Here is a 20275-nt window from a genome sequence, read left to right as displayed (position 1 = left end):
TCCCTATTATTACTACTAGTGTAGACATTGGGTGTGGTGTTTTATTTTCAATCATTTGCTTCGTATTCTAACAGGGATTAGAGTATTGCTTCAGTACAACCCCTTGAAAAAGGTTTTTGAATTTTTATGTAGATCAAAAGGAGTATATAAGTTGTAATAAGGGGTGATGTGGTCATTTTCATTCAGTGCAGATAACGTCAACTTCGATCTACTAACGCCATGATCGGTTTCCATATTTCTCGCGGCAGTTAGTTGCATATTACTAGATATATGGGCATGAGTTGAAGAACTGTATGCGAGTATTTATTCACATGGTCAATCAATATATTGATAACAGCTGTATGGTTGAATCTCGTGGTTGTATTTGCCTATCTTGGCTTACGACTTGAGTGATTTTGAGATAAGTGAACCACATTTGCACCAGGAAATTATGTGTAGGAATTGTGGAGGAGATTTATTCCATTGGTTCGTTAGTGCAAATCGTTGGGTGATTATCTAAGTGATGATAACATAAGTTACAATAAAAGGTCAAGATGTAATAATCGAAACAAGCACCTTCTAATTTCTAATCCCTGTCTTGCTATCGAAACAATGAAAACAGGACTATCAAAAAACAGGGTTTCGTCCCACTTTATATATACAGCACAAAGGGAGTAGGACTCTCAGCCCCCATTTCTAGGGCGTGTTCGGAGCTCCTCCCACTCCACGCTTCATAAATTCTTGGAGCAGATCTGAGCCGAACGAAATATCTGCGAGAAGCTAGCTTCAGGAAGCTACGACCGATTGCGGTGCAAAAACGCGAAGCAGCATCGGCCCAGCTCCACGGATTGGAGAATTGAAAGTTCGCTCAATTTACAAGGTGTTGCCACCGCCAAAGAAAACGGTTCGCTGCCCCCTCGCTCGAACAAAAGAATCTAGTGATCTCCAGCGAATCAGTACACCTCTTCCCACCTGAATCGATGCATTGGGCCTGAATTTGCTGCCTCTAGCCAGCCCAGTCGGTGCCAAATGGGCCACAACCCTCCCAGCTAGGCTCCACCGCTACGAGAAGTTGCCGATTCAAGCAGAACGGTTTTTGAATCGCCAGGTGAAGCTAGAAGCCACAAAAAGAAGCTGGATTTGAGAAGTTTTATGAAGCTGGAGGAGATCGGAACACGCCCCTAATCTCTTATAAATTCTCATACCCTCTAACCTTACAATGTACTCCCTCTGCTCGCATATGCAAGATGTTTTGGATATTTCGATATGGACTGCATACAAAGTGAAATGAGCGAACAAACACAGTGAAGCGTGTTTATAAACATCTGATTCAGAAAAAAACTGGAATATCTTATACTATTTGTTCCACATGTGAGTTGCCCTCACCAGACATGGTTCTAAAACGGAAGTGGTGTTTCTGCACACGAGCAGATGTAGTCCCTTTATCTGTGCCGATGATTATTGCATTGGGATGTGTTCTTAGTTCTTTTTTTGGGAGATACGGTAGAATGGAAAATGGGATACAACGCGTAATACGGAAGGCAGTTTCCTGTACCGTGGGTCAGGATAACGCGAACGGTCAGCTAGACGTAGCCTCTTTGACGTATGTCTGCTATTTATGGGTCCTGCTATTCTCCCCCTCGAGTAGTGGGTCTGTTTGACGTGGTTCAGACATTTTTTTTAGCTCTTTTTGCTTCCGATTCTCTGTAAACAGTCGCGAGTAAGCAGTACCGTATCACGTGCATGCCACAAGCCCCTTTTGTCCTCGGATTTTCTGGGAAAATATGGTATGCCCAATGTGCCTACCCCAACTGTTTTTCTGGAATATATTAATAAAAGATGAAAAATGAAAAAGGTATAATTTAAAATAAAATATTCTCCCATTTAAGAAAACCCTTACATTTGAAAAATGTTTGCAAAACTTACAAAATGCATGTCAATGTTTCAAATGTTTCTATAACTTTCAAAATGCTCACCAAATTGAAGAGAGAAATATTCAGAGACTTTTAGAAAAAAAGTTATTAATTTTATATGTTCATCGATTAAAAAAATTCATTGCATATTTGAAAGATGTCCATGGTTTATTTAGAAAAATGTATATCACTCATTTGAAAAACTTATCGCGCACATTAGGAAAATGTCCATAACATATTTTAAAATGCCCCATCATGTAGTTTGTAAACTTTTCGTAGTCTATTTGTTCTCGTGGATGTTCTATGCGTTAAATGGAGCATTAATTTGTTGAGTGCAACACATTTCAGAATCGAGCAAAGGAGATGGCAATATAAATCTCTAATGCCACACACCAGTAGTTCCTTGGAGCCGGGATTTAAAAAAAATGTTTTTTTGAAGTTTTCCAAAAATATTTTTTTCCCTATAAGTACATACGGATGTTTCTATGTACCTATGGAGCTCGGATTTTAAAAAATAATCAAAAAACATATTTCAAATTTCCATAAATAATAAACTATTAAAGTTTTCACAGTGTACATATGGACGTTCTCTATGTACCTGTAAAAGTTTGCTAAATAATACGGAATATGATATATTATACACTACCCATGAAAGACATCCGACCCCGAAACAACATATAAACCTTTTTTTTATGTATTTGTCTTTTTTATAGCTGACATATCGTTTTTTATGAAATTGCATACAGATATACCAAACATTTATATATACATATACATAAATTTTCAAACTGTAAAGTTAATATTTTGAAACTTTTAGAAGTAAGATCCCTGCAGTCCGTTCTCCAGACTGACTATTTGGATTGTAGTACTACCACTGGCGTAAGCACTAATAAAGAAAATAAAGAGTACTAGTTTACTTTTTAGAAGAAAACATAAGGTTACTAGTTTGTTTCAGGGATTCTGGGCCGGGAATAAGTAACAGGGGCAGCAGCATTATTAAATCCCTGGCAAAAAGTGGGCCATGCGACAGAAGTGGATCAGAATACAAATCAATATACAAAGCTAAATACACAGCACACAACGAATCTTGCAGCAAACGAACCGGGTGGATAAAAGGAGCATCTCAGCTCGCGCTCAGGTCGACACTTTCGTTCTAAAACACACTTCATTCCTTTGAGTGTCTTCTCTCTTTATTTATTTATTTAGTTATTACTCTCTCTATCTTAAAATATAAGATCATTTTTACGCTATCATAGTGTTAGAAATGATCTTACATTTTTTTCGCCGAAGGGAGTATTATTTATATGCTTTGAGTTGTTTATTTGCTAACCTGATGAATAAACAACGGAATGTGAAGTGAAACCACCGAAGACAGGTGAGACCGCTTCGTCCCGACCGCTCCCGCGAGCGGCTGGGCAAAGCCCTAGGCGCCGCCGGCCCTAGCCCTCCCCCTACCTCTCTTTCCCCTCGTCGCCGCCAGAGGGCGCGGCTGGGCAAAGCCTGGTCCGCCTCGGCGGCGGCGGGGCTTTCTTCCCTCCTGGCTAGGCGGCGCGCGGCGCGGGACGCAGTGGTCGGCGGGAGCACCATGCTCGGCATGGGGCGCGGCGGCGGCGAGGCGCGCGGGCGGCGTAGGCGGGCGTGCTAGCTGCGGTGGCTGCGCGGGCTAGGTGGGGCGTGCCTGTGCGAGGATGGCGGGGCTGGACCTCTCGATCCAGATCTGGATCAGATCCCTCCGGCGGGCTGCTCGTGGGCGGCTCGGGCCATGGCGGTGGGGGGTCGTGGCTGGAGGTCGTCGGCGAGCTCATCGTGCTTCGAACGGCGGGCTGGATGGAGGCGCGTGCAGGGGCCCGATGGTGGCGGATGGTCTCGGCCAGATCTGTCCGTTGCCGCACCTCGCGGTGAGGGCCGTGGGCGGCGCGGGTTGGCGGCCTCTGCAGCGCTCCGACGTGGTGTAGGCTCCGACGTGGGTGGTAGCTTCGACGTGCTGGCTCGTGGTGGCTTGGTCGGCGTTTTTGGGTGGCTGTGGGTGGCTCACCGGTAGCGGGAGGTGCGTGTTCGGCGGCTCTGACGCTTGGAGCCCGGCGGGCGACGCGGGTTGGGCAGTGGTCCGGTGTGGTTGCTGCTCCGGTCGTGGATGGCTCCATGGCAGCTTGGCAGGTCGGCTGCGGTGGTGGCTGGCATGTTTCGGCGTCGGCTCGTCCATAGGCGGCTTGTTCGACCTTCGACCCCTCTCCTCATCATCCGGGTGCTACTTTTGTCGAAGGGCTGGCCTTCTCCCAGCTGCGGTCCATCACTCGTCCCGTGCACGGTGCGGCAGGATTGAGCTCGTCCCGCGCACGGTGCGGCAGGATCGACCTCGTATCGCGCACGGTACGGCAGGACCAAGGCTCGTCTTACGCCTGGTGCTGCAGGATGAGTCGATGGAAGCCAGTGGTGGCTGGCCTATTGGGTCTCGGCGTTGAGAGTCACCCAGGGGTGCGTAAGGTCCTACCTTTTTCGCTCGTCTCTTTGGTTGGGGTAGCGGCGGGTCTCGGGCGAGACGGTGTCGAGGTCTTGGATGCCGGGGCGGCGGCCCTGGTGGTGGTAGCGCGATGCTTTTGGGCAAAGCCCGTGGCTTGGTGCTGCCCGGTGGCCATGGTCGTGTGGGCGGCGTGGTAGCTGGGGTGTGGCGTCCGGTGGCGGTGAGTGTTGGCCGTAGTGAAAACCTGTTCCATCTTCGCACGGACCGGCGGCGGCGTGCTCGTACCCTTCTTGAAGGCGTCGTCGCGGCTCTCATTGCCCGTCGTGCGGCTCCAGGGAAAACTCTGATGCTTGGATCGGGCGGTGGCGGCGCTCCGGTGTCGTATCCTTCCTGAAGACGCCGCCTTTAAACCCACGGTTCATCGTATGCGACTTCATCTCTTTGCAGTGGTAGTGTTAGGAGTAAAGTTGCTGCGCTCGGCGTCTATGTATCCGGCCTTGGGTGTGTGCGTGTGTTATGGTGGTGTGCGGTTGTACCGCGTTGTTGGTGATATTTGTATATATAAAGCGGGACGAAAGTTTTTTGGTAAGTGAAACCACATGACTGGAAACGGTTTGAATTTTATTACTCTTGTCGAATGAGATGAGATCGGGGCGCAGAAGAGTGATGTGCGCTGTTGTAAGACAATAGACTTTGGGGGGAACCGGCACAACCCTCTAGGGGTGGCCTATCATATATATATATAATGAGGTGGTATACAACGTTACAATATACACATGTAAATACAATATAACACCCTCCCTCAATCTTAGCCACTTTCTAATGAATCTAGAAGGGTAAGATTGCGCCTGCAAGTCTCAAACTGTGGCAAAAGCAATGGCTTGGTGAAGATGTCAGCAAGTTGATCCTTGGAAGAAATAAACTTGATCTGTAGTTGCTTCTGAGAGACACGTTCACGCACAAAGTGATAGTCAACTTCAATGTGTTTCGTTCGGGCATGGAATACCGGATTTGCAGAAAGGTATGTAGCACCAATGTTATCACACCAAAGAACAGGAGGCTGTGATTGGGGTATACTTAACTCCTGAAGCAAGGACTGTACCCAGATAATCTCTGATGTGGCATTGGCCACAGCCTTATACTCAGCCTCAGTACTGCTACGCGAGACAGTAGCCTGTTTCCGAGCACTCCAGGCAATCAGGTTAGAGCCAAAGAAGACAGCATAACCCCCCGTGGATCGCCTGTCATCCGGATTGCCAGCCCAGTCTGCATCAGAATATGCTGAAAGACAACCAGAGTCAGACGGCCGAATATGCAAACCATGAGCCACCGTGAAATGAATATAGCGCAAAATCCGCTTAACAGCAGACCAATGAGTGTCACGGGGTGACTGCAGATACTGGCAGACTCGGTTAACAGCATAGGAAATGTCTGGTCGCGTGATCGTCAAGTACTGAAGCCCACCAACAATACTCCGGTACTCGGTCGCATCAGAAGAAGAAAGAAGCACACCATCAACAGCATTGAGCTTATCAGTGGTAGACATGGGTGTAGTCGTCGGTTTGCACTTAAGCATCCCAGCTCGCTGCAACAAATCCAGAGAGTACTTCTTCTGCGTCATAACAAGGCCAGCAGCACGAGAAGTAACCTCCACACCAAGAAAGTAATGAAGCTTCCCAAGGTCCTTGACCGCAAAATCAGCACCAAGTGAGCGAACAAGCGCAGTAGCAGCCGACTGAGAGGAGCTGACCAAAATGATATCATCTACATAGACCAACAAGTACATAGTAACCTCAGGCCTTTGAAGAAGGAACAATGAGGAGTCAGCAGTTGATGATGCAAAACCATGAGCACGAAGAGCCATTGCAAGACGAGCATGCCAAGCACGAGGAGCCTGCTTCAGACCATAAATTGCCTTGGACAGACGACAGAGATGATCAGGGCGATCCGGATCAGAGAAACCCGGAGGCTGGCGCATGTAAACCTCCTCCGCCAAGACACCATGAAGAAAAGCATTTTGAACATCAAGCTGACGAAGAAACCAACCTCGAGTAACGGCCAGAGAGAGAAGAAGTCTGATGGTAGTAGGCTTGACCACTGGACTGAAGGTGTCTTCATAGTCAAGTCCAAAACGCTGTCGAAAACCACGAGCAACCAGACGAGCCTTATAGCGCTCAATGGACCCATCAGAATGCATCTTCACTTTGAAAACCCATTTGGAATCAATGACATTTACCCGTGATTGTGGAGGAACAAGAGTCCATGTCTGATTGCGAAGAAGCGCTTGATACTCCTGCTCCATGGCCTCTCTCCAATGAGGAATGCGCATAGCAGCTTGATACGTGCGTGGCTCAGAGGATGGATCTGCGAGAGCAGCAGACATGCACGCCGCTAACCAAGCAACTGTGCCATCATGACGTTGCTTAGGCTGAAAAATGCCACTCCGACTGCGCGTATGTGGACGTAGAGCAGCAACAGGAGCCGGCGGAGGCGAAGGTGACGGAGACGTGACGGTCGCCGGAGATGCAGGAATCACCTCAGGCGAGCTCGGGACAGACGACTCCGGGCTGCATGGCGAAGACTGGCCCGACGACAGGGGCTCAGAGGCCATGGGCGAACCGAGGGTGGGCGAGGCCAGCTCCGGTGACACCGGCCCAGACGGCCTTGGCGAGGCGAGAGCAGGCGAGGCCGGCCCTGGTGAGAAGGGCCCAGACACCCTGGGCAAGGTAGGGGCGGGCGAGGCCAGGCCTGGTGATGACTGCCCCGATGCCCTGGGCGAGACGGGGACCGAGGAGGCCGGCCCAGTCGGCGGGGTTGCAGGGCGCGACGATGGCGAAGGCAGCCCAGAAGCCAGAGGCGACCGGGCCAGGACGTCGATCGGCCGTGCATGAGCACGGAAACTGAGGCCATGCAGGGGCGCCATGTGCTCCTCATGCACAACAGAAGGTGCCGAGGATGAAGGCGATGGCGACGAAGAGGAAGATGGCGCTTCCAGAATCTCCAAACGAGCCCCACGACCAGTGCCTGCACCATGGTTAGGCAACAATAGAGGAGAATATGCAACATCATCAAATTGGTCAGAAGCAATAGAGGATGAATGCATGACAGGTGGCTCGGTAGTGGACACAGGGAGGTTGGCAAAGGGAAAAACATGCTCATCAAACACAACATCCCGAGAGATGTAGACACGATTAGTGGGAACATGAAGACATTTGTATCCTTTATGAAGAGAGCTATAACCAAGAAAAACACACTTCTTGGAACGAAACTCGAGCTTACGCTTGTTATATGGACGGAGATGGGGCCAGCAAGCACACCCAAACACCTTGAGAAATGTGTAGTCCGGTTGTTCATTAAGGAGAACTTCAATGGGAGTTTTCATATTCAAAACACGAGTGGGAGTACGATTGATGAGAAAACATGCAGTGGTGAAAGCATCACTCCAAAAACGAAACGGAACAAATGCATGGGCCAAAAGAGCCAGACCAGCTTCAACAATGTGACGATGCTTACGTTCTACTGAACCATTCTGCTGATGTGTATGTGGACATGCTAAACGGTGAGTGATCCCAAGCGACTGAAAGAAGGAGTTGAGGTTGCGATACTCGCCACCCCAGTCTGACTGAACATGAACAATTTTGTGCTTGAGAAGGCGTTCAACATGTTTTTGGAACTGAACAAAAATGTCAAACACATCAGATTTACGTTTGATAAGATAAAGCCAGGTAAAGCGGCTGTAAGCATCAACAAAACTGATATAATAATTATGACCACTAACAGAAGTCTGAGCAGGACCCCATACATCTGAAAACACAAGTTCTAAAGGATGTTTCACCTCACGACTGGACTCCGAAAAAGGAAGTTGATGACTCTTCCCCTGCTGACAAGCATCACACACTACTACATCTTTATTACTAGACACATTAGGAAGCTCATGACGATGCAAAACATGCCGGACAATAGGTGTGGCCGGGTGGCCAAGACGAGCATGCCACTGTGACGGAGATACCCGAACTCCACTGAAGACGCGAGCGACGCCAGGATGCTTCAGACGATAGAGACCTTGGCAAAGCCGCCCACTAAGAAGAATGTCCCTCGTGCCCCGATCCTTAATAAAAAGATCAAAAGGATGAAATTCACAAAGCACATTATTATCACGAGTGATTTTAGGAACTGAAAGAAGATTACGTGTCACAGATGGAACTCGAAGAACATTGCGAAGTTGAAGACTCCTATTGGCATGTCTAGTGAGAAGTGATGCTTGACCAATATGAGAGATGTGTATACCTGCTCCATTGGCGGTGTGGATCTTGTCGGATCCATGGTAGGGTTCACGAGTGTGAAGCTTCCCCATCTCACTGGTCAGGTGCTCTGTCGCCACAGAGTCCATGTACCAGTGGGATCAATGGAGTAGGACTGAGTGTGTCCCTGTGGCTTCTGCGGCGGCGGACGATCAGCCATGGCGACCTGACGAGCAAAGTTGCGTGTATCCTTCCCGTCATTGCCAAGACCAAGAAAACCCCGCTGGAAGCGCTTGTGACACTTCGAGGCCCAGTGCCCATCGCGACCACAAAGCTGGCACACACGTGGACCGCCAGCCCCTGGTAGCGTCGCAGTAGGAGGAGGGGCCGAGGCGGGTGGTGGTGACTGCCCCGAAGGAGCCTTGGATGAAGCAGAGGAGCGACCACCCTTGGTGGCGGCGTTTGCCGAGAGGGCGTCATTGCCCCTGGATCGGCGCGTCTCGACTCGTTGCTCAGTAAGCAGGAGGCGTGAAAAGACCTCGTGTGCTGGCATGGGCGTGGAGTTGCCCCTCTCATTGATGATCTCGACTAGGGCGTCATACTCCTCATCAAGACCATTGACGATAAACGAGTTGAACTCGGTGTCGGTGAGGGGCTGTCCAATGAAGGCCAGCGTGTCAGCGAGACTCTTGACTTTGTTGTAGAACTCAGTGGCGGTGGAGTCAAGCTTCTGACACTCCCCAAGTTGGCGACGGAGCCCAGATACACGAGCCTGCGACTGTGCCGCAAACGAGCGCTCAAGAATAGTCCATGCCTCGTGGGACGTCTTGGCGAAGACAACAAGCCCAGCAACGGCCGGAGAGAGCGACCCCTGGATGGAGGAGAGGTTCGCCTGATCCTGCCCTGTCTAGACACGGTGAGCCGGATTATAGACCGGACCATGCACGCTGTCAACTAGCGCAGGAGGGCAAGGGAGAGAGCCGTCGACATAGCCAAGCAGGTAGTGACTCCCAAGAAGCGGAAGAACCTGCGCGCGCTAGAATATGTAATTGTCCGACGACAACTTGATGGTGATGAGATGGTCGAAATGAAACGGCGGCGGCGGCTGCGATCCCATCGAGGAGACTGGCTGAGGTGAGAACACCGTGGAGACAGTCGGAGGGGCAGCCGGCGCGGTGACAGAGGGCGCGATGGCCGCGGTTGACGCCGCGAAGCCTGCCAGCGCGACGTCCTCCGCCACCAGCGGCGCAGTGGCCGAGGGCGCGACAGCCGCGGTTGACGGGGCGGCGGTGGTGTGGGCCACAAGCGCCTGCCCGGGCGAAGTAGCAGCCGGCGGAAGCGCGAAGAGGGAGCCGACGCTCCGTGTCCCGATCGGCGCCTAAAGGGAGGCGGCATCCAGCGGCCTCGAGAGAAGTGCCGCGAGGGAGGCCGGCAGAAAACCGGTGGCGGTGGAGCCGGACGCAGCGGCGGACGTCATAGCAGTCGGGCGACGGCGGCGGCGGGCGCGGCGGCGGCGGCGGTGGCGGCGGCGGCGGTTTAGGGTTTTTAGGCGGAAGCGGACGTAACCTAGCGTGATACCATGTAAGACAATAGACTTTGAGGGGAACCGGCACAACCCTCTAGGGATGGCCTATCATATATATATATATAATGAGGTGGTATACAACGTTACAATATACACATGTAAATACAATCTAACAGCTGTGCACGGTTCCGTTGAGCGGGCTCCATTTTCTTTTCCCATTGAGGACTGACTGTGAAGCCGGACGGACGTGGACGTGGACGTGGACGTGACAGGAATGTTTGCCTTGCCTCGGGCTCGTCCTGCTCTGCTGCTGCTAAACTGCAATCATCTCTCTTTGTCAACAAGAGGATTGTAGCCAAGTCGGGTGATGAGATGAGAGTGTCATCATCTCTTTGTACTGGGAATCCATCCATCACCCTTTTCTCGACAATGAGCACACAATTGATGATGCCACTAGCAAATGTCCAACCCAACTGCTCATAAAATATGGTTGGCACTGTTGATGGAAGTGACCACCGTATAGGGGGGAGAGGAATATACCGCAGGATGGTAAAGTACAAAGAGGAAGGGATGCTAAGTACAGTGTTGATTAGTACTCCTAGCTGATTGATGGACAGGTGCCTCCGCTGCTGTGTTGGTGTTGCTGCTGTGGGCTGCAAGGAGATTTGGATCATGCCCAACCCAGATTATATTATACTAGTACCTGTATCTAGATCACTCCTTCCTAGGCTCATCATAGAATGTAGCAGCTTCCACTGAAAGACCATTGGTTGTCTGTCTGATTTGGTCCCCCTGTGTGTGTTGATGGCATTTTACGTATGTGTGTGCTTGTTCTAATCTCACTCATGATAATTCATCTGTTGCATCGCCATGATTTTTATGCACAAACACTGCCGATGGATGTAGAATTTGTATCTGCTCATGCAAGTTGATGATCTGTACTGGCATATAATCCTATATGCATGCAGTATCTCCTAATGAATCAGCCCAATTATGCAGACAAGGCAAGATGATTTTTTTTATTACTTATTTTTTTTGAAAAAGGTGTGTATTATATTAAATAATCAACATAGGTTCATTACAATCATCATCGACCAGTCGCAACACGCAGGCTGGAACTGAACCGATCAACACACCCTTACTCACACCACTCCTACCCAAACTAGCGAGAGCGTGGGCAACCCTATTGCCATTTCTAGAGATCTTATCAATAGTAAAATCAGGAAGTTGGCCCAGCAAACTCTGAATTTCCCTACACAAGCTACCAATGGGAGATCTATTAAAGTCCTTTGAAGAAATTTGTTGGATGACATTCACACAGTCGCTCTCAATAACTACTGGCCGGTCTATGAACTGCATGGTATCTCGGATTCCTTCAAGACAGGCTTCAGCTTCGGTCGCCTCAGCACTAGCGCAGTTAGTGATTGTGTTCCAAGCAGATCCAATCACCGCCCCATTTGTATCTCGTAGAACAGCCCCCCAAGCTCCATGGTTTGTCTCCTGAATAAAGCTTGCATCAACATTTAGTTTGAGCCAACCTGAGTTAGGTCTGGCCCATTGATAATCTGCAACTCTCTGTTTAGTCTCACGGAATGAAATGTCTGGCATCACTTTTTCTTTTCCTTTAAAGTCAGGTAGCGACTGTCCCGCTCTGATCGCCGCATAGGAGCTAGCATAACTTTCTAGGAATTCTGCTGATGCCTTTATTGTATCTTTCCCGTCACCAAATATAATGTTATTTCTAAGGTGCCATGCTCGCCACCAGATGAAAAGGAGGTGTGTACGCTCCTCCTCATTCGCCTTATTACTTAGGTGCTGACACGACAAGTAAATATATTTTTGATAAATGAGCCACATGAAAGTTTTTTTTGGTTTTGTTTTTTGAAACCAAAGCCAGCCAGCCAGCCACCTGGAAGTAGATGAGCTGCACCAAGATCAAAGATCACGGGAAAGGCTCCTGACATCCATCTGTCAAAACAGAGTTTCCTGAGCAGGCCATGCTTCGGACTTGGTGAGGCCTTCATTAATTATAATTATATATAACAACAATAAAACAAACAATATAAAGGTGAACCAATGATAAAAATCATTAATAAAGTGACAAACCATTAGACAACAAAATCAAGTCTATCCAAGTTGTCATGCAGAATTATGGAACCTTCACTACTCGCTATACAAAAGGCAATAGTAATAAATTAGAGTCAGTGTTGCATTCACTATCATTCTGTGGCTTACAACAAATTACACTAATAGCTACCAGTTACAATGCTCTGATGCAATGACCAAGCACGCACAAAAACTCCGCGGTTCACAGTTCCAATCAGCTCTCCTCAATCTCTGGATAATTTGACAAACTAAGGTGAACTAGACTTGCAGTAAAATAGTGGCCACAAGGGCGCCAAAGCAGACGGCTAGGCTAAGCTCCAGTCTGTTGTGGTTGACACCTGAAAAAAAGGGATAGTCACTTTTACAGGCTCCAGAATGCACCACGACGGAGAAAGAAGAATATTTTAGCTTACCGTTTTGCGCCGATGTTGCTGCAGGCCTCTCTGGGATTATAGGTCCAGGAGCAGCCGCTGACAAAATTACCAAAAGTCAAGTGAAAGCCCATCTTCAATAAAAGCAACAAAAACAGCAGGAAGCTTGTGACGGATTGCAACTGTCGATGCACATTGAAGTACTCCAATGACACAACCACTTGGCTCAACTGTTCGCAGCACACAACTTTACAGCCCAGATGAAAGTTGTAGGCAATTTATAATAAAAAAAAGGCATAATGATAATGATTTCATTTCACGTTATTTCAGCAAAAGAGAGATAACATACTACAGCAGATTTAGATAGAAGATTTCAATTTGTAAGTAGCCTACTCTGCTGAATAGTTTAAATTTTGAGAAACAACCACAAGAGATCAAGTATGTAAACAACTGCATAATCAGCACCATAGGTAGATAACATACATTTATTGCATGTCGAAGCCGATGCTTGCAAAGAAGGCGACCATGGGGCAGCTATGTTATCATTCAGATCACATGTGAAACTAATCCCAGAAGAAGGGTCAAATGATGCATCAGAGGGCATACTTGGAAGAAGGCATCCAGATTCTGCATCCAACCACAAAGCACGGATCAGCAACAATATATCAAGCCTAGTTTCTCAAGCTGTTTTCAAACTTATGGTGCGAAATTCAATGTAACTAGTAAGGCCTAAAACTAATATCCCAACCAGTCTGGGCAGTATAACAGAACTAACTTGTTTGGGACTAAAGGCTTTGTTGTTGTTGTATATAACTGGCAGCTATTTATCTCAGTGTATTGGTTTCTTCTTAGTAGGAATTAATATGAGCATATTAAGAGTTTAAGATTTCAACTTATATATGTCTTTCCATCTCTGGATGGTAGCAAGTGGAGTCCTCTCCCGAACTGATTTGAGACTAACTACAATTCCGTATTGAACTGATTCATACAGCTCTTTTTAGTCAGAAATGATTCATATGGCTGATTAGAACAACAAGAGTTGGCGTAGGCTAGAGCTGAAACCCTTTTTTTTTCGGAAAGGAGGATTACCCCCGGCCTCTGTATCGAGCGATGCACACAGCCATTTTATTATATTGTTCAACAGAACCCAACAAAACAAATACATGAATCAACCCAAAGCCAATGTCCTGGCAACAATGTCGCTACACCTAAAGCCCTGACCTCGCATCAACACACACCATCTAATCCGGTAGCCTCATCAGGCTGCCTGCCGGCAAGCCGAGAGCAACCAGTCTAGCTAGAGCCTCTGCGCGCACCGCATGCGCACCCTAGAATCAACCGCCACCATCTTCCCCCGTCCCACCTGCAGGAGCGGTCAACGCATTCACCTCGCCAGGCCATTCTGCCATTGACGTCACCACGACGCCAGACAACGCCACCATCCTGCGTGCGTCCATCAACATGTGTCTGTCGCCGAGACTCCGCTGCGGTAGATGCAACACCGCTCCTCCTCTTGTCCCCTCCAGCCAGCACCTGCTCCAAAACGTTGCCCCCGGAGGAACCGCCAACGTCCGATCCGGGAGACCCAGATCTAGGGTTTCCCCCGGAGCATCCGGAACGAAGTGATGACGGTTGCAACCAACGATGCCTTCTACAAGGAGACGACACCTAAGATGCCGCCATCGTCCCCCATGACCGAGGTCGACACAAATTTCGCCAGCAATCGAGGCACTCCAAACCAGCAGCAGGCCAGATGAGCTATGCCGTGACAGCGCACGCAGCCGTCAGTACGCCAGCAGGGAACCAGCAACCCTCGCTTATCCCTCAACGCACCGCCGACCGACCATAGGCAAAACCGACGACGGATCTGGGTGGGGATCAGATCCACGGCCGCCACCGCGCCCACCATCGCCTGAGACGTGCGATATGCGGGCTATGGAGGCTAGCACGGCCACGGCATGACCAGGGGCGCTGCCCTGGCCACTGTGCGCAACTCCCCCTAGGCCACGCCCCAGCCACACCAGGAGGTCGCCGCAGCATCAAGCCGCCACCGCGACAAACACCGGAGGCAGCAGCAGATGGGAAATCAGCAGCACAATGAGGTCTCTAGCGGCACTAGGGTTCGCCCCTGGCGTCGCCCTGGGGAGACGACGCGAGGGGGTTGCGAATCCGTTTCTCTTCGTCTGTTTTGACCTTTTCCCAGACGTTTTGAAACCCATAAGGCCATAAGATCTCGAAACCAGGCCATGGTTCTGGAACATGGATATTTAACTTCCATGCACCCATGTCCATGGCTAGTTCTTTGGTGCTATTCCAATCGTTCAAATCTCTCTTTACGGACTCCTCCTGTATCAAGTTTGGTCTACCCCGACATCTCTTGACATTATCAGCACACTTTAAGCGTCCGCTATGCACTGAGACTTCTGGAGGCCTGCGTTGTATAAGCCCAACCCATCTGAGACGATGTTGGACAAGCTTCCCTTCAATCGTGCTGCCCCAACTCTATCACATATATCATCATTCTGGACCCAACCCTTCTTGTGTGGCCACATATCCATCTCAACATGTGCATCGCTGTTACACCTAACTGTTGGACATGTCACCTTTTGGTTGATCAACATTCAGCACCATACAACATTGCAAGGACGAATCGTTGTCCTATAGAACCTGCCTTTTAGCTTTTGTGGCACTTTCTTGTCACAGAGGACACCAGAAGCTTGGCGCCACTTCTTCCGTCCAACTTTGATTTGATCGCTCACATCTTCATTGATATCACCATCCTTCCACGACCCCAAATATCGAAAGGGTCCTTTTGAGGTGTCACTTGCCCATAAAGGCTAATCTCCTCCTCCTCCTCCTTGTGCCTAGTATTACTGAAACCGTACCTCATGTACTCATTTTAGTTCTACCAAGCCTAAAACCTTTCGATTCCAAAGTCTGTCTCCACAACTCTTAACTTTCTAATAACCCATGTCTGACTATTGTTGACTAGCACCACATTATCCGCAAATAGCATACACCATGCGATATCTCCTTGTATATCCCTTGTGACCGCATCCATCACCAAAGCAAAAAAGACAATGGCTCAAAGCTAACCCTTGGTGCAGTCCTATTTTAACTGGAAAGTCATGAGTGTTGCCATCACTTGTCACAACATTATCCTACATGTCCTTGATAAGGGTAATGTACTTTGTTGGGACTTTGTGTTTCTCCAAGGCACACCACATTACATTTCGCGGTATCTTATCTTAGGCCTTCTCCAAGCCAATGAATACCATATGCAGGTCCTTCTTTTGCTCTGTGTATCACTCCACAAGTTGTCGTACCAAGGAAATGGCTTCCACGGCCGACCTCCTAGGCATGAACCCAAACTGAATTTTGGTCACACTTGTCATTTTTCTTAAGCGTTGCTAAATGACTCTCTCTCATAGCTTCATTGTATGGCTCATCACCTAATGCCATGGTAATTAGTACAACTTCAAACGCCCCCCTTGTTCTTGATTGGTACCAATATACTCCGCCTCCATTCTTCGGGCATCTTTATGATCACAAATATTTTCCCTTTATTACTTTACATCTAAATGATCGCAAACATATACTACAAGCTGATCAATCACATTTCCTCATTCCGATTTCCGCCTTTAGGAAAGGAATCATGGTTTACACCCTTATAAAAAATTGTGACATGGTTCATGGGTGGCGGCATACTCTCCGGATAGGCCCCCCACCTACTTCGCTTTAGGCATGGTTTTGGTTTTTTATGACTTTGCTAGATGCCGGCATTTTGTGTGTCTGTGTGTAGCCGTGTGCATCCTAACTATGCAAAGGTTGGATGTGTCTCATTTTGCTTGTATTCTCTTGATGCGACAATATGAGTCAGTAAAAGCGCTCTTTATCAGGAAAAAAAAGAAAAAATGTGACGACTTGAAATTTATATCGCTGGCCTCCTATTAATACATATTTATCTGGCACAATGTTTAACATATACTGTTATTTTTTATTAGACTCGGTATGTTTGAAAATACAAGCATGGTGAGTACTGAATACGCAACATTAGTCACATTGCAAGTAACACCGTATTCGTCAAAGCGTAAACAAAATGTGGTATGACACGCAAAAAACGTTAATATTTTTTCTGAGAACAAAAAAAATGCATACTAGCCAAAATATATATAAAACAACTTGAAATGCCAAATTACCTTGAGATCCAACTGCATGCCAAATCATAGGGGAGTCGGTCAAATGCACATACCCAAGACAAAAAAAAAAGATCAAGAATTCAGTCATTACAGATACATAAGATGCAAATTAAAATATGACTCTACTGCAAGTATCTAAGTAAAATATACTGTCTAACTTACCTTGAAGTGAGAAATCCTTCAATGTTACTTGGCATGAGCTATAAACATTTGTGCTGACCTTCATATCTTGTAATTTTGCCCCAAGGACTGAGGCACAATTCAAAGCTTGCAAATTTGTTATGAAACTTTGCTTTTGCAAGTGAGATACGTAACTGTCCATCGCCTTGCAGCATACAGTAATGTTTTTAACTGTACCACCACACTCCTTTGCAACCTTACTTGTGTCTGGGAAGCTTAGTGGGCAAACTGGAAGGTTCAAATGAAAAAAGAAAATCTCAGCAGAAATGCTGCTGCCAGTGAAGAATTGAGAATAAAATTGAACCTAGCACCTATTTAAATAAATTAGAAACTAAATACAAATATCCAGGTATGGCACCTGTTCCTCAAAAGGCAGAGTACAAGAAACATTTTTAATCTGACAAATATACATTCATGGCAATTCTGATGTATTACTGCACTAATAAATATTTTATTCTTTCGATCTAATTGATATGTTCAAGCCCTGTCACACCCAACACCTTGCTGGTAATGGCCCACATATTGTGAGAACCTTGCATATTGCTAACACGAAGATTGAACTGAAAAACTCAAGCTCCTATTGAGTCATAGGCCTTAACGCAGTCAACTTCATATATGAGCAAATCATTCCATTTATCCGCTCGGCCAAACGAAAAATTCAAGCACCCATGTACACAATATTTGGTGTCTTGCTTTAAATTGCGATATTTTTGTCTGAGCAAATAAAGTATGGTGGTATGGTGCTTAAAGCTAAATGTCTGTCGCAGCCTTTTCCTACCTATATAGCCATGAGAAGATTGTAATATTTCACACACACACATATACATATAGTAATGCTATGCATGGGTATTATCTTTGTGCTCCAACAGTATGTTCTATGGGGCTAGACAAGTGGAACTGGTGACACACTATCAGTTTAATGGGTGCAAACATTGGCTTTCTGTTACAAAATTCAAGTAAATCAATCTGCCTGCTCAACAGGATAATGACATAAATGTATGCAGTCGTTCTAAAAGACTAAGATCTACTGACTGATGGGATGATAATTCAAATTTAAGCAAGTTATTAGTTTGAATGTACGTACCTCCATTGACATTACAGTTTGATATCTGCCTGAGCATTTTGGTTGCGGATGATGGCTCAAGCCTGCTGGATAACCATCTAAGTACAACGTTCCTGCAACTGTCAACTTTGGGACTGGCAGTGTCGCTTGTCAACGCAGCGTCCTTGGAAGAGATTTTGCGGGCAGCATCACTTATAGCACTCTGGCATGTCTGGCTGCAGCACTCGTTAACAGGATCGACCTTCCGGCAGGCCTCGAGGAGCTTTGATGAGTCGACGACGCTCTCAAACGCATCAACGGTGCTAACGGGGCACGACCCCTCGGTGGCATTGGAGAGGTGGACGGAGCAAATGCTGCGGAGATCATCACTCGCGCCCTGGCTCATGAGCAGCTGCTGGACGTCAGAGAGACAGTAGTTGGCAAGAGTGGGATCCAAAGCGAGGGACCCCGTCTGCTTGCTGGACTGTCCTATGAGGATGGTGAGAGTGGCCTGGAGCTGGGGACAGCAGATGACATTGGCGAGGAACGGAGCGAATGAGGCGAAGCAATCGACGGCCGTGGTGGTCATCAGGCCATTGATGGCAGTGAAGTTCAGTGAGCATTTGCCTGCATCGAGGGGGAAGGAATTCAGTTCACAGCTTAACCTGACACTGACAAAATCGAAATAGAAATGTGCAGTGAGTTGGGACCTGACAACTTGGGCGTAGAGTTGTTGTAGAAGGGCGCGAGAGGGGCAGGCGCGAGGAAGGGGACGAAGGGCTGGGGGGAGCCGGTGGGCGAGAGCTCCGGCATGAGGCCGCCGCTGTCGTCATCTTCCTCGGCGTGGTCGATCCGGTGGAGCACCGGCGGGCCCTGAGCAAATGCCTGCCCGGAATTCCCCAACAGCCCATGTAAACCTGCACATTGACAAGTTGGCAGCCCAAATCAGTGGCTTGTTCCCGCAGCCAGGATTTCCGCAAACCCCGCCTTCCATGACAGATCAAAAATCGAGAATCAGCACCAACACTGGCTAGGACCAAGCATTCGTATGTTCGGCGGCTGGGCACACTTCAGTGATTTGCAAGAAAGGGAAGAATCGGAGTCTGGCTAGGCAGCAGATCAGCAGAGTGCTACTCACATAGGCAGGAGAGGAGAGCGGCCGCCACGGACAGCCGGCCTGCGGGTCCCATACGCCGGCCGTAGCGCACGGCGAAGGCGGGCGGAGGCGGCTGCGGCTGCGGCAACGAGGAGGAGGAAGAAAGAGCAGAGGCCGGAGAGGGAGGGACGGAGCCGCTGCTTGTGTGTGAGTGTGAGAAAAAAAGGGAAGTGGAGAAAGTGGACAGCTAGGGGAGCGCCCCGAATTGCTAGGCACACCCAGGATAAGATCTGCTGGAGCATTTGCCTTCTTGTTTCAACGCTAGTACTAGAACGACAAGAGAAATTCAAGATAGTATCAAACGTATTCTTATTTTACTTTTTTTTAAATCTTATAAGGTGGGCCACAGACAATTTTTGTCAACTTCTCCATGAGTCAACACTTGCTTAAGTCAGCCACCTCGAGCCTCTCTACTTTATTCCTTAGGCGACAAGTTGAGTACGTAACAATATATTGTTTGACATGCCATGTGTTTCTTTGTATCATTTGACCATATAATGTACAAAGATCCTGTTTGTTATTGTAGATGGAGTAAATTTTACTATTTGCCCCTAAGCTTCTTGTTGTGACAGAATACCCCATTGTGTAGAATTTTCACATTTTACCCAATTTGACGAAACGTTGTTATATAACTTTGACGCTTTATCCCTGTCCTCGGGCTGCGCCCCGCGGCCTGTCAACAAGGCCAACATAAGGTGTAATGAAAAACTGAACCCCAAAAATCGGCCAGAGTAAGTCGTTTATGTAGCAAGCCAAATCAGCGCTGAAGCATGGGGTCGACTTGTTGGATTGGGAAAAAAATAAAAGGGGTAAAAAAGTGGCAGCAGTTTATTTAAATTGAGAAAAAATATGAAAATTCTGCTAAATGGGATATTTTCTGTCACAACTGCGAAACTTAGGGGTAAATGAGATTTACTCTATAAATTAATATCTTGTTGTTTCCTTTTGGTGATAGTATCGCCGCATATATGCTAAAAAATGGTATACCTTGAATATCCAAGATGTGTTTTTGCAGGTTATCAATGATCATGTGGCATCGCATGATTGTAAGGCTTTTACCTGTGAAGTTTATAATGACACTGCTTGCTGTTGTGGCAGATGC

General features: G+C 47.8%; 1 protein-coding gene across 1 annotated transcript; it reads right to left on the bottom strand.

Moving 5' to 3' along the window:
• Positions 1-12188: 12188 nt before the first annotated feature.
• Positions 12189-19375, bottom strand: LOC123045156 (uncharacterized GPI-anchored protein At1g61900). The gene is made up of 8 exons (XM_044468098.1): positions 19156-19375; positions 18728-18934; positions 18060-18644; positions 16958-17203; positions 16796-16807; positions 13080-13223; positions 12639-12695; positions 12189-12563 (listed from the first exon to the last, which is right to left on the bottom strand). Exons 1-8 carry the CDS (start codon positions 19205-19207, stop codon positions 12484-12486), a joined length of 1383 nt encoding a protein of 460 aa, XP_044324033.1. The 5' UTR covers positions 19208-19375; the 3' UTR covers positions 12189-12483.
• Positions 19376-20275: the final 900 nt, after the last annotated feature.

Source organism: Triticum aestivum, chromosome 2B, assembly GCF_018294505.1.
Source record: "Triticum aestivum cultivar Chinese Spring chromosome 2B, IWGSC CS RefSeq v2.1, whole genome shotgun sequence".
In the NCBI taxonomy this organism is placed as follows: domain Eukaryota; kingdom Viridiplantae; phylum Streptophyta; class Magnoliopsida; order Poales; family Poaceae; genus Triticum; species Triticum aestivum.
The sequence above is the reverse complement of the archived record's forward strand: the minus strand, read 5'-3'. Positions and strand labels throughout refer to the sequence as shown.